Raw genomic sequence first — 13,071 nt, 5'->3', positions numbered from 1 at the left:
TGTGCAAGGAATGAGTGACACGGGATGGATCACTGTATGATTCCCTGTTCTGTTTATTTCCTCTGGGGCATCTGGCATTAGCCACTGTTGGAAGACAGGATGTTAGGCTAGATGGACCTTTGATCTGACCCAGTCTGGCCGTTCTTATTTTCTTATGTGTCAGAAGCCTTACTAAAATCAAGGTATATCAGATCTACAGCTTCCCAACTGTCCACCATTCCAGTAACCATATGAAAGAAGGAAATTAGATTGATTTAGCTTGCTTTGTTCTTGAGAAATTAGTTAGCTATGATTGAATACCCTAATAGCCTCTAGATGCTTACGACTTCATTGTTGAATAATTTTTTCCAGTATCTTTCTTGGTATAGAAGTTAACTGGTCTATAATTCAACAGCTCCTCTTTATTTCCCCTTTTTAAATACAGGGACTATTTTTTATTTCATTTTTTACATTGTGATTAAGAAACTAGAACGATACACAGTTAACATGGCACAGATTAAATGGACTAAAAGGTGGGTACTGAATGATCTCAAAGTGGAATTATATATGGTCAATCATCATTGAGTGTGGGTGTTCTTAGTGGGGTCCCACAGGGTTTGATTCTTGGACCTGTACTTTTTAATATTTGTATCAATGACCTGGAAGAAAACAAACTTTCACCAGGAGGGTATATAATCATTGGAACAACTCGATGGATTTTCCATCACTGGACATTTTAAAATAAAGATTGGAAGGTTTTTTCAAAAAGTGACACTCTAGTTCTAACAGTAGCTAGTTCAGGGAAATTCCTCGCTCTCTTCTATACAGGAGGTCAGAACAGATGTTCACATTGGTTCCTTCTGGCCTTTTTCATGTATGAAAAATTGAAGTAAAACTCATGAATTTTTAAAAGAAGTACTTTTCATTCTCCCTTTCTCTGCAGTTCTCCCTCCCCCCCCCCCGCCCCAGCTATCAGTAATTGTTTTTAGTTGTTCTATCAGGATTGTTTCACTGAGCCCATGTTTGTTAGGCATTGTGTGGGGGCGGCTGCCCCACCCCAGTAAACAGGGGTTAAAAGCAGCCCTGGAGAGGCTGCAGCAGGGAAAGCTGGCCTGATTAAGGAAGCAGCCGCAGCCGCAGCTGTGGCCAGCTCAATCAGGGCCCAGCTGGCCCTTATAGGAGGGCAGTGGGCCAGGAGCAGGAGACACTCCCTCTCTCGCTTCCTGAGAGAACAGGACCTGGCTGCCCGGGAGCTGAGCAGGGACCTGAGGTGGAGCAGTACTGGGGAAGGGAAGAGGGAGCTGGGGCACTCCAGCCTAGCAAGCCCCCAGGCTGCAGGCCGAGTTAAGGGCCCATGAAAGGTACTGGGGCTGCAGAGGGGCAGCCCAGAGATAGGCAGAGGAGCTGGTCCTACCCCCTTTGCCAATGAGGAGTGGTTTACAGACTGCAGCCTGCCCCAGGGAGCAGGGGCTAGATGGTGATTGGCAGTAGCCACTGAGGCAAGGTGGGGATAGGTGGTTCCCCGAGGTGGGGAGACCCAAATTGTGGGTTACTGCTGGGGGAAGGACCCTGACATAGAGGGGCACTGGGGTTCAGGAGGGACATGGGGGTCAGCAGCAGGCAGGACACCAACCTGCAGAGGGCGCTCCGGGCTGGGAAGAGCTAATTCCCTAGATGACCAGCAGGAGGTGCCACGACAGTGAGTCGTCGCCCCGCCACAGGCACCCAATTACCATTGAAGAGATTCATTCTATTTATTTACAGATTTTTCCTCTAAGTGTTCTTTACCTACTTTCCAATCAGCTCTGGTTTTGATATGGTTTTAATTTTTCTTTACAGATGAACCCAGAATGAGGAACCAGACAAGAGTGGTGGAATTCATCATTGTGGGACTGTCCAACAACCACCATGTCAACATTATCCTGTTTGCGGTTCTATTACATGTCTTCCTGTTGACTGTAATGGGAAACATCATTATTGTCACCCTCTCCCTGATGGACCATCGCCTCCAGTTGCCCATGTATTTCTTCCTCAGGAACTTCGCTCTCTTAGAAATCTGCTTCACCTCTGTCATCATGCCCAAGTTCCTCTACAGCCTCCTGACAGAGAGAAAATCTATTTCCTTCCCTGGTTGTTTCCTTCAGTTATTGTTGGTCTTCCTCCTGGGTGCCTCTATGTTTTGCCATGGGGCTGTCATGTCCTTTGACCGCTAAATGGCTATCTGCCATCCCTTGCGTTACGGCACCATCATGAATGGCAGGGTCTGCTTCCAGTTAGTGCTGGGCTGCTGGGTGATGAGTTTTTTTATAATGGTTCCCCCAACATTTATGGTTGTGCTGTTACCGTTCTGTGGCCCCAATGTCATAAACCACTTCTACTGTGACACGGCCCCATTGCTCCAACTGTCCTGTGTGGACACGGGGCATCTTGAAGTAATGATATTTTTTTCAGCAACAGTTATCTTACTTGGTACTTTAACAGTCACTATCGTTTCCTATGGCTGTATCATCTGTACTATCATGCGCATCCCGTCCACCACAGGAAGGAAAAAGGCCTTTTCCACCTGCTCCACTCACCTCCTGGTTGTTGTGATATTGTACAGTAGCTCCATCTCCAGGTACCTCTGACCAGGACAGCGGGGTGTGCAGGACTTTGACAAAGTTGTGTCCTTTCTGTACTGTGTGGTGGCCCCTCTCTTTAACCCCTACATCTACGCTCTCCGCAACAAACAAATCAAAGAGTCCCTGAAGGAAGCCTGTGGCAGAGCAGGTTCTAAGTGTTTGAGGTTCTCATTAAAATGCCAAACCGCAAAGTCGCAGGATGGATGTGAACTTGGCTGGTCAATGACTTCATGTCAGGCATCCCAATGGGCTTGGTGGGTCAGGAGAAGTACATAGACACAGGAAGAGAAATTCATCCCTATCTTCATAGATTGTCAGGCCACGTGCGTAAGGCAGGGTTTCTCAAACAGGGATCACCGCTTGTGTAGGGAAAGCCCCTGGCAGGCCAGGCCAGTGTGTTTACCTGCCCTGTCCCCAGGTCCGGATGATCGCGGCTCCCACTGGACGTGGATCGCTGCTCCAGGACAATGGGAGCTCTGGAAGTGGCAGCCAGTAAGTGCCTCGGCCGCGCCACTTCCAGCAGCTCCCATTGGCCCGGAGCCGTGATCTGAGGCCAGTGGGAGCTGTGATTTGCCGGACCTGCGGACGGGGCAGGTAAACACACCGGCCCGGCCTGCCAGGGGCTTTCCCTACTCAAGGCCTGACCCCAGTTTGAGAAACCCTGGTGTAAGGGATATATGTTTAATAGTTAACTAAATTTTGAGATAAAATATCATTTAACAATAAAAATAGAAAACATTTCTTTTAAAAAATGTTGAAATAAAATGTTCTGAATTTTGCACATTGTTTTACACTCTTTATTTTCAGCTAAAGCTATTTTCTGAATTCACTCTATATTCTTTTAGCTTACCTGAAACTGAATTTTTTTACAGAATAAATAATTCTTTTTTACAATTTCTACCAGCTCTGTTTTTAATTTCAATTTGTCCGGCTTTAACGTCCAGCCAATGGTGCTTGTTCTGTCTTTCTCTGCTAAAGGCACTTCCTCTGTCAATGGGATACAGTAACGCAGGAGGGATGAATGACTCCTCAGAGTCTAACACAGGTCTATAGCTGCTAAGACCGATGCTTACCTCATCTCTCCTACCCTGTCTTGGTCTTCTACCATTCACCTGCCAGGCTCTGTCTTTGTGGGTCATTCTTACTAGCATTTCTTGTAACTCTCAGACACTCCAGCTGAGATCATCACTCATTTCCCCTGGGCATTAGATAGACAAAAAACAAGCCAGGATCCTTGCTGAATAGAGAACTTCTAATCTAAAAGACAGAGCTGTAGATTCGGGAGAAATGTTTCCTTTCCTCTTTGATTTTGCAAAGGGATCTATTCAAAGGCGCAAGTGGAGGTGAGGGGAAATCTGGCTCCACTGAAGTCGTTCTGGCTTCAAAGGTCACTTTCCAAGCTTATCATTTTGACAATCTCACCACACGCTTTGTATGTCTCCACTGAGTCCCTTTCACATCAACCATAAGCCACTTTTCTTCAGTTAAGTCCCCTCCTTGGTTTATTCCCACCCTTCCAGTCATCACTCATACACTATTTGTACATTGACTCCATGCTCCATTGGCCAATGATGACAGCCACCATCATCCACTTTTCAAAGAAGTACTTCCATACTGTTCTTCATGCTACCCTTCAATATTGGGAAGAACATCGGCAAACATCTGCTAAATACCTCATTGACCTCCATCAAACTTCCCTGTGCTAATATTCCTAGCAAACAAACTTAACAACACTATGAAGGTGTTTTGCTTAGAGCACTGTCCATCACACAGACCAATATTATCTCATTGGTTCCTGAGGCTCCCACCTTCTCTCACCTATTGTCTCTTTAGAGTGAGGTTATCAAATGCACTTACGCTGGAACGAAGATATTTAGGCGCTTAGTGGGATTTTCACCTACGCACCAAAAACTTATTGACTTCAAATGGATTTAGGTGGCTAGATGCTTTTAAAAATACAACTAGGTGCCTATGCACCTTGAAGTACCTGGCCCTAACTGGCTTGGCTAAAGTTGTGGAAAAGGTCTGTAGCAGAGGTTGGAATTCACCACTGATTTTCTGAGTCGTGTTCTTACCACAGTAACATCAGTCATATGCCTACCTGACTTTTCTGTATCATCTTGCCATGAAAACACATGAGATGGGAAATAGTGACTGAACCCTTTGAATTCCCCATGGGGAAAAGAGAAACATAACTTTGTCCTGCTCTTTCCTCAAATTTTCAGAAGAAGGGATCAGAAGGGATTTCTTAAAGTGTTGTCAGCAAAACTCTTTTTATAATTGGTCTCAGGGGTCCCAGACAGCAACTACAGACAAGAACATCAGAGACTACAACTATTACAGATGGGAATTGGAAAAGGAGGGGTTACGTGATGCAGGCAGTGGTCACCCACATTTATCCCTGTATTCTCATATGCAGAAAAGCACACATTGAAACACCTAAATTGGAGGTCATCTCAACTCAGCAACTTCAGAATTTGTGTGATAATTTTGGTTCTTGTTTGGGGTATTTCTAAGGTCTTTGTTATCACAGGGCGTGAGTGGGAATGCCCAGCATATGACAGTAGGGGTGGGATTTTGAAGTGATAATGCTTTGACGAGCTCGGTGGGTAATCTTACTGTTTTGTTTTGCGGCATGAGATTGAAATCCCAGTTCCATTGTGCTAGGCAAAGCGAGTCACTGACCCAACATTTTCCAGGCTTGATGTAAAATAAGACTCAGATATATGGCTACGATAAAAAGAACAGTTTGTGGCCAGGGAGTGCAATTTAAGACTGAGAAGCGTATGATAAATGTGACACAGTGAGGTAACGCACAACAGCTGCCATTCTTGAGTATCTCACTGATAGCTTGGCACAGGTGAGGTGGGAAGCTGGATTTGAAGGCGGACAATGGGTTAGGAGATTTTTACAGGGTATGAGTCTGTGAGGTTTGCTTTCACCGTAGCAGACACAATGCCACTGCCATTATTCTAGGAATCCCCATTAAGGGATACATTTAATTAGGGAAATGCTAGATTACTTTCATTGTCTTGGTTAAGTGGTATCCGGGAGCCCAAAACCCATTGTAAAAAAATCCAGAAACCCAAGCTAATAGCTAGTATGGCTTATTGCAAAACAGGCACCTCACAGGAATAAGTTCCCTCAAACTCCTGGAGAAATACTGTTGAAAAAGGGAGGGTTTGGGGAGATGCACCCTGGACCCTGTTTGAGAAAAGCCAGGGAGCTTCTGCAGGTTGTGTGTGATGCACACAGAAGCCCTCCCCACTGATGAATATTTGTGTCCTCATTCTCCATGTCTCCAACTCTGTAAGTATCTCTGCATGGGCAGTTTCGCGGCGTGAATCCAAACCGCATTGGAGCCTACGGGAAGCTCTCTATTGACTCGAGAAATTTGGACCAGACCCTGAAGGTCTAAACTGATTGATCCAACTGATATAAAACTTAGCCATTCAAACTATTCCTCCATTCAATACAAGGGGAGGCGTTGGGTGTCTATGATCAAAGGGAATGAAGCCAGGAGCTTCTAAGGAATAAATTTCCTAATTTTTAATCAGTGACCTATGCGACTAGAAGGAACCTTGAGCAGTCATATAGTCCACCCCCCCCCCCCGCCCCGCGCTGAAGCAGTACCATGTAAACCTACACCATCCCTGACAGGTATTTGTCTAACCTGTTATTAGAAACCTTGACTGACAGGGATTCCACAACCTCCCATGGTAATGTATCCCAGTAATTAACTATTCTTATAGGTAGAAAGTTTTCCCAAAGATTGAAGCTATTTTTTTCTTCTTGCTGATTAAGTGCATTTCTCCTTGTCCTATATTCAGTGGACATGGAGAACAATTAATCCCCATCCTCTGTAGAACAGCCCATAACATACTGGAAATCTGTTATCGGCTCTCCCCTCAGTCTTCTTTTCCCAAGACTAAACATGCCTATTTTTTAAACCGTTGATCATGGTAAGGTTTTCTAGCCCTTTTATAATAGTTGTTGCTTCATTCTAGATCCTCTCCGATTACTTGACTGTTTTAAAAGTGTGGAATCCAGAACAGGACAGAGTACTGCTGCTGCAGCGTCACCAGTGCTCAGCAAAGCTGGACAATTACCTCCCGCATTATAAACAGAACGCTCCTGTGAATAACCTCAGTATGATAGTAGCCTTTTTTGCAACCATTTCGCTGACTCATATTCAATTTATGATCTACGATAACACTCAGATCCTTTTCAGCAGTACTAATGCTTCACCAGTTACTCCCCATTTTGTAGCTGTGCATCTGGTATTTTTCTTCCTCAGTGTAGTACTTTGCACTTGTCTTTATTGAATTCCATTGTGTTGATTTCAGATAAATTCGTCAATATGTCAAGGTTGGTTTGATTTTTAATCCTGTCCTCCCAAGTGCTAGGAACATCTTCCATCTTGTTGTCATCTGCAAATTTTGTAAGTGTAATCGCCAATCCATTATACATGTCATTAATGAAAATATTGAGTTGTACTGGACTCAGCACAGACCCTTGCAAGAGTCCACTAGACACTTTCCCTCACTTTGAAATTGAATCACTGATACCTGGTCTTTAAGTTCAGTTTTGCACCCACTTCACAGTAATTTCATATAAACCACATTTCCCTACTTTGATTGTGAGAATTTCACATGGGAATGTGTCACACACCTTACTAAAATCAAGACATGTCATGTCTACAGCTTCCTAACTCTCCAGCAGACCAATAATCAGTTAAAAGGAGGAAATTAGAATGGTTTGGCGTGATTTGTTCTTGAAAAATTCATGTTAGCTATTACTTAAAACCCTATTATCCTCTCGGTGCTTGCAACTTGAGTGTTAAATAATTTGTTCCAGTATCTTTCCAGGTATAGAAGTTAGGATGTATAGTCTATAATTCCCAGGTCCTCTTTGTCCTCTTTTTTTAAAGACGGAGTGACTTTTGCCTTTGTGATTAAGAAACTACAAGGATACCCAATTAACATGGCACAGATTAAATGGACTAAAAAGTGGGTACTGAAGAGTCTCAAACTGGAATTATATATGGACAATCATCACTGAGTGTGGGTGGTTTTAGAGGGGTCTCACAGGGTTTGGTTCTTGGCCCTGTGCTTTTTAATATTTGTATCAATGCCAGGACAAAAACAAAAAAACAAAACTTTCATATGAGGGTATATAATCATTGAAATAACTTTCCAAGCCTTGTGGTGGATTTTGCATCACTGGAAATTTTAAAATAAAGCTTTGATTTTTTTTTAAAGCTATGCTCTGGTTCTAACAGTAACTAATTCAGGGACATTCCTTGGTCTATTCTATAGAGGCAATCAGGATAGTTGATCATACTCCTGCCTTCTGGCCTTATAATCAGTGAAAAAATGTGGCAAAACTTAGGAATGTTTAAAATAAAATTATTTTCATTCTCCCTTCTCCTCCAGTTCTCTCTCTCTCTAACTATCAGTAATTGTTTTTAGTTGCTCTATCAGAATTCTTTCATTGAGCCCATGTCTGTTAGGCACCCTGTCATAAACAGATAAGGGTTAAAGTCTCTTTTACCTGTAAAGGGTTAACAAGCTCAGTAACCTGATGAACACCTGACCAGAGGACCAATCAAGGAACAGGATAATTTCAAATCTCTGTGGAGGGAAGTTTTTGTTTGTGTCCTTTGTTTGGATTGCTGTTCTCTCTTTGGTTTTAAGAGAGGCCAGACATATTCTTCAAGTTCTCCAAAGTTTCCTGGAGTATTTTCTTCTATTCAGTATAGTGAGTATTAGAAAGGCGAATTAGTCTTATAATTAATTTCTGCATTTGCAATTGTGTGTTTGCTGAAGAAATATCTTTATTTCTGTTTCCTGTTACTTTGATTATTCTGAGAAAGGGGGGGGGGGAAGCCTCTCCAGGTTTATAAGTTAGACCCTGTATTTTTTCATCCTGATAATACAGAGATAGTGTATTTTTTTTCTTTCTTTAATAAAATCTTTTCTTTTTAGAACTTGATTGATTTCTTCCCTTGTTTGGATTTTCAGGGGAAGGGGAGGGGGGAAAAGTGACTCCCGCTTTGTTTTGATTCAAGGAGTTTGAATCTGTGTTGATCTCTCCTAACGGCTAGGGGAGGGGGGAAGAAGGTGGAGGGGAATAGTTTATTTCCCTTTGTGTTGAGATTCAAGGAGTTTGGATCTGTGTTCCCCAGGGAAAGTTTGGGGGAACAGGGAGTGTGCCAGACACTAAAAACTTGGCTGGTGGCAGCTTTTACCAGATCTAAACTAGAATTTAGTTTAGAGGAGTCCATGCAGGTCCCCATCTTGTGAACCCTAAAGTTCAAAGTGGGGAATAAACCCTTGACACACCCAATTCCCATTGAAGAGATTAGTGCTATTTATTTACAGATTTTTCCTTTAAGTGTTCTGTCCCTATTGTCCAATAGGCTCTGGTTTTGACATGTTTTAAATATTTTTTCTTTAAAGATGAGTGAAGAATGGACAACCAGACCGTGGTGGTGGAATTCATCATTGTGGGACTGTCCAACAACCACCATGTCAACATCATCCTGTTTGCAGTTCTATCAGTTGTTTTCTTATTGACTGTGATAGGAAACATCACTGTTGTCACCCTCTCTTTGGTGGACCATCGCCTCCAGTCCCCCATGTATTTCTTCCTCAGGAACTTCTCACTCTTGGAAATCTGCTTCAGCTTAGTCATCATGCCCAGGTTCCTCTACAGTCTCCTGACAGAGAGAAAATTTATTTCCCTCCCTGGTTGTTTCCTTCAGTTGTTGTTGTTCTTTGTTGTGGGATCCTGTATATTTTTCCATGTGGGTACGATGTCCTTTGACCGCTACATGGCTATCTGCCATCCCTTGCGTTACAGCACCATCATGAATGGCAGGGTCTGCTTCCAGTTAGTGCTGGGCTGCTGGGTGATGAGTTTTCTCTTAATATTTCCTCCAACATTTATGGTTGTGCTGTTACCGTTCTGTGGCCCCAATGTCATAAACCACTTCTACTGCGACACAGCTGCATTGCTCCAACTCTCCTGCATAGACACGGGACACATTGAGGTAATGCTCTTGGTTGCAGCTGTAGTGGTCTTACCTGGCACTTTAACAGTCACCATAATTTCCTATGGCTGTATCATCTGTACTATCATGCGGATCCCATCCACCACAGGGAGGAAAAAGGCCTTTTCCACCTGCTCTGCTCACCTCACAGTTGTTGTGATACTGTACAGTAGCGCTATCTTCAGGTACATCCGACCAGGTCAACGGGGCACTCAGGACTTTGACAAAGTTGTGTCCCTGGTGTACTGTGTGGTGACTCAACTCTTTAACCCCTACATCTACGCTCTCCGCAATGAACAAGTCAAACAGGCTCTGAAGGGCATATTTGGCCGAACAATTTCTAAGTGCCTGAGGATATCATGAAAATCTGGAACCCCAAAGATACAGGAGTGAAGAGAACATGGATGGTCCTTGACTTCGTTCCTGGCTTCACAATGGGCTTGGTGGGTCCTGAGCTGTTAACAGGGGTGAATTTATCTCCTCATGTCGAGGTTGATAAATTGTATGCCCAAAAGGGATCCTCAGATCAACAAGTGTGAGCTCCTGATAACACATGCCACAGAACTCTATCAATTAGTTATGCAATGAGACTAGTAACTCATGTCTAATGAAAGTGTGTCTTCCTGAACGGCATCCAGTCTTGATTGGAAGACTTCAAGAGATGGAGACTCTTTCTTGGTACTTTGTTCCCAAAATAGAAATTATTAGGGTTTGCTTGGTGAAATGAAACACTAAACAAAATCCAGTTTGGGAGAATGTTTCTTTAACATCTTGCTAAATTGTTGAAAAGTGAAAACGTTTGATTTTTGAAGATGTTGAAATAAATTTTTTCAATTATTATTTTCCATTTTTTTGTGGTCAGGTCTATTCTTTGAATTCACACTGAATTCACAAATACCTTTAGCTGACCTGAAACTGTATTTTTTACATAGGAAATTATTCATCTGAAAAAATTCTCCCGGCTCTGTCATTTCAACATGTGTGGTTTTAGCATCCAGTCAATAGCTCTTGTTCTACCTTTCTCTGTTAGGGGCACTTCTCCTGGGAAAGGTGTACAAGAAACACTGCACAACCCACAGGAGGGATAAATGGCTCCTCACAGAGGTTAAAACAGGTGCTTAGTTGCTAAGATATGTGCACATCTTACTGTTTTGGTTGCCTCATATCTAGTACCCTGCCTTGGTCTGCTTGTTTGTACCATTCACCTGTTGTGCCATATTGTTAGTAGTACTGTTTTTCCTCTTAACTCTGAGATATTTGGACTGAGATCAGCACCCCTTGCCACTGGGCATTCAATAGACAACCACAAGAGAGAACTCTGGCAAATGTAACTCTTCTAATCTAATGAATAGAGTTGGATAATGAGAAATATTTGGGTTCCTCTTTGCTCTCGGAAGGGGATATTCTCAAGGGTGCAAGTGGAGTCAGGGGCAAATCCTGGCTTCACTGAAATCTTTCTTGCTTCAAAGGTCATTGTCAAACTGAAAGCCAGTGGGTTCCCACTGGCTCCAGCGTCCCCTTCCATGCACTGCTTGGAACTGCAGGGGTCCCCCTGCTGCCCGCTGCAGGCAGGGAGCATCAGGGGTCCCCCTGCCACATGTTGCGGGTGGGGAGCTGTGGGGGTCCCTCACTGCATGCAGCAGGCGGGGGGATGTGGGGATCCCCCTGCCGCCCACTGCGGGCAGGGACGCGGTGGAACCCTGCAGCTCCCAACTGCCACAGGCTGAAGTCACAGAGGTCTTTGGAAGTCACGGATTCGGTGATTTCCGTGACAAAAGCGTCGCTTTACTCACGCTAAGGAAGAGCACCCAATAAACATCTGCAAAAGCTACTGAGCTCCTTCAAACTCTCCTCTGCTGTGATTCCTTCCACACAAACTTGACAGCTGTTTTGCTGAGCCCACTGTGCATCATGCTGATGGACGCTATCGCACTGATTACCCGGCCGATTCTTGTCTTATATTTTGTGACCTGTCCTGGGCAGGGGCTCTGGCTTTGTACAGTACTTAGCACAATGGGATGCTGGTCTGAGACATGGAGCCTATAGGACTAGCCTGCTTGCTTGCATAGATACATCTTTTCTTATAGCTTAAGTGTTTGGTTTATTGTAATAGGTTTATAGATTTATATTAAAGTAAGTTTGGCTGCAATGCAAGAGACCTACGGGCCATATCCTGTATGTTACACTACGGCAAAGTTACCATATCGATACTGAGACCTTTTACTCAGAAAGCAAAGTTGACCTTTATCTTGTTACCTAAATAGCTGAGTACTCACCCCTATGTCTATGACCTTTTATCTAGACCAATAGACAATGGAGAATGGCATGTGGGGGGGGGTTAATGTTGTACCCACAGACTTACCAGGTACACAACAAGGGAACTTATGTGGTAAGTACATGCCATCAATACGCACAAACATACTAGCCTATGGGGTAAGTGTACCCTAACATTTTGTGGGTGAGGAATGAAATTTGGGCATAGGAGGAAGGATTTCCAGCACTTGTGCCCTATAAAAGAGGTGACTCACCTTGCTAGAGTACTCTGCTCTATCATTCTCACTTACTTCCTCCACTCGCTCTCTCCGTTCTATCTATCTACAATGACTCCTACTATCAGTCGGCTGGACTTGTTCTTCTTAAACTTTACGTTTCGAGGGAACTAGGCTAAGCTTGGTTTCCCTAAGTTTTATTCTTAGTTTGTTTATTAGGTTTTGATTTTAAGTTAGTCAAGTAAACCCTAAGTTAGATTTGATAGCTCCTAGCATTAGCTTTTTCTAAGCCCTGCATCCCTCACCCAAGAACTGAGAAACCTGAACTGCAAGGCTGGTCCTGTGTCTCTTACCACCGGGTTATCAAGGAAGGGTGTGAGTATGTTAACCAAAGCTTTGTTGCATATCATCCTATATTCTCATATGTCTCTTTTGAATCGCAGTAATGCAGCTGTAATTTTGTAACTCTGGGTATTTTACCATTTACTTACTATTATTGATTTTAATAAAAAGTCTTTATGACTATATCTGTCTCAGTGTGAGCTTCCTGTCACACCCCCGAGGGGCCTTTGTAAATTCTGTGGAGCCTGATTCAGGACAAGAACTTTTATCTTCTGATCAAACAGATTGGCGAGCCTAAAACCCATACTAATTAATATTAACAATTAATCAGTCATATTCCTAAATAATTAAATTAATAAAGTAAAGTTAAATTAATTTAAATTGATAAATTAAATTAATATTACTAACAAATCCTAAATCAGGCTAGAGACAGGCGTTTCTAGGCTTGTCAACAGCAGAGTTTCCTCCCAAGGAAATGGCTCACCATCCGCAAAGGCAAGGCAGTTTCATAGCCAAAGGCACACAAGAAAGTGACGTGACCAGCATCATGTCTGACCACCATTGGCTGCCCTAAGCCAATGGATCA

General features: G+C 43.4%; 2 protein-coding genes across 2 annotated transcripts; both read left to right on the top strand.

Annotated features, from left to right (window-relative positions):
- Window positions 1-1,208: 1,208 nt before the first annotated feature.
- LOC120381124 (olfactory receptor 49-like) lies at window positions 1,209-2,292 on the top strand. The gene is made up of 2 exons (XM_039499227.1): window positions 1,209-1,340; window positions 1,819-2,292. Exons 1-2 carry the CDS (start codon window positions 1,334-1,336, stop codon window positions 2,190-2,192), a joined length of 381 nt encoding a protein of 126 aa, XP_039355161.1. The 5' UTR covers window positions 1,209-1,333; the 3' UTR covers window positions 2,193-2,292.
- A 6,780-nt stretch (window positions 2,293-9,072) lies between these two features.
- On the top strand, window positions 9,073-10,017 carry LOC120381252 (olfactory receptor 49-like). Its single transcript, XM_039499427.1, has one exon. It carries the CDS (start codon window positions 9,073-9,075, stop codon window positions 10,015-10,017), a length of 945 nt encoding a protein of 314 aa, XP_039355361.1.
- Window positions 10,018-13,071: the final 3,054 nt, after the last annotated feature.

This window comes from Mauremys reevesii, linkage group 13 (genome assembly GCF_016161935.1).
Source record: "Mauremys reevesii isolate NIE-2019 linkage group 13, ASM1616193v1, whole genome shotgun sequence".
In the NCBI taxonomy this organism is placed as follows: domain Eukaryota; kingdom Metazoa; phylum Chordata; order Testudines; family Geoemydidae; genus Mauremys; species Mauremys reevesii.
This window is presented reverse-complemented; position numbering and strand designations above follow the sequence as displayed.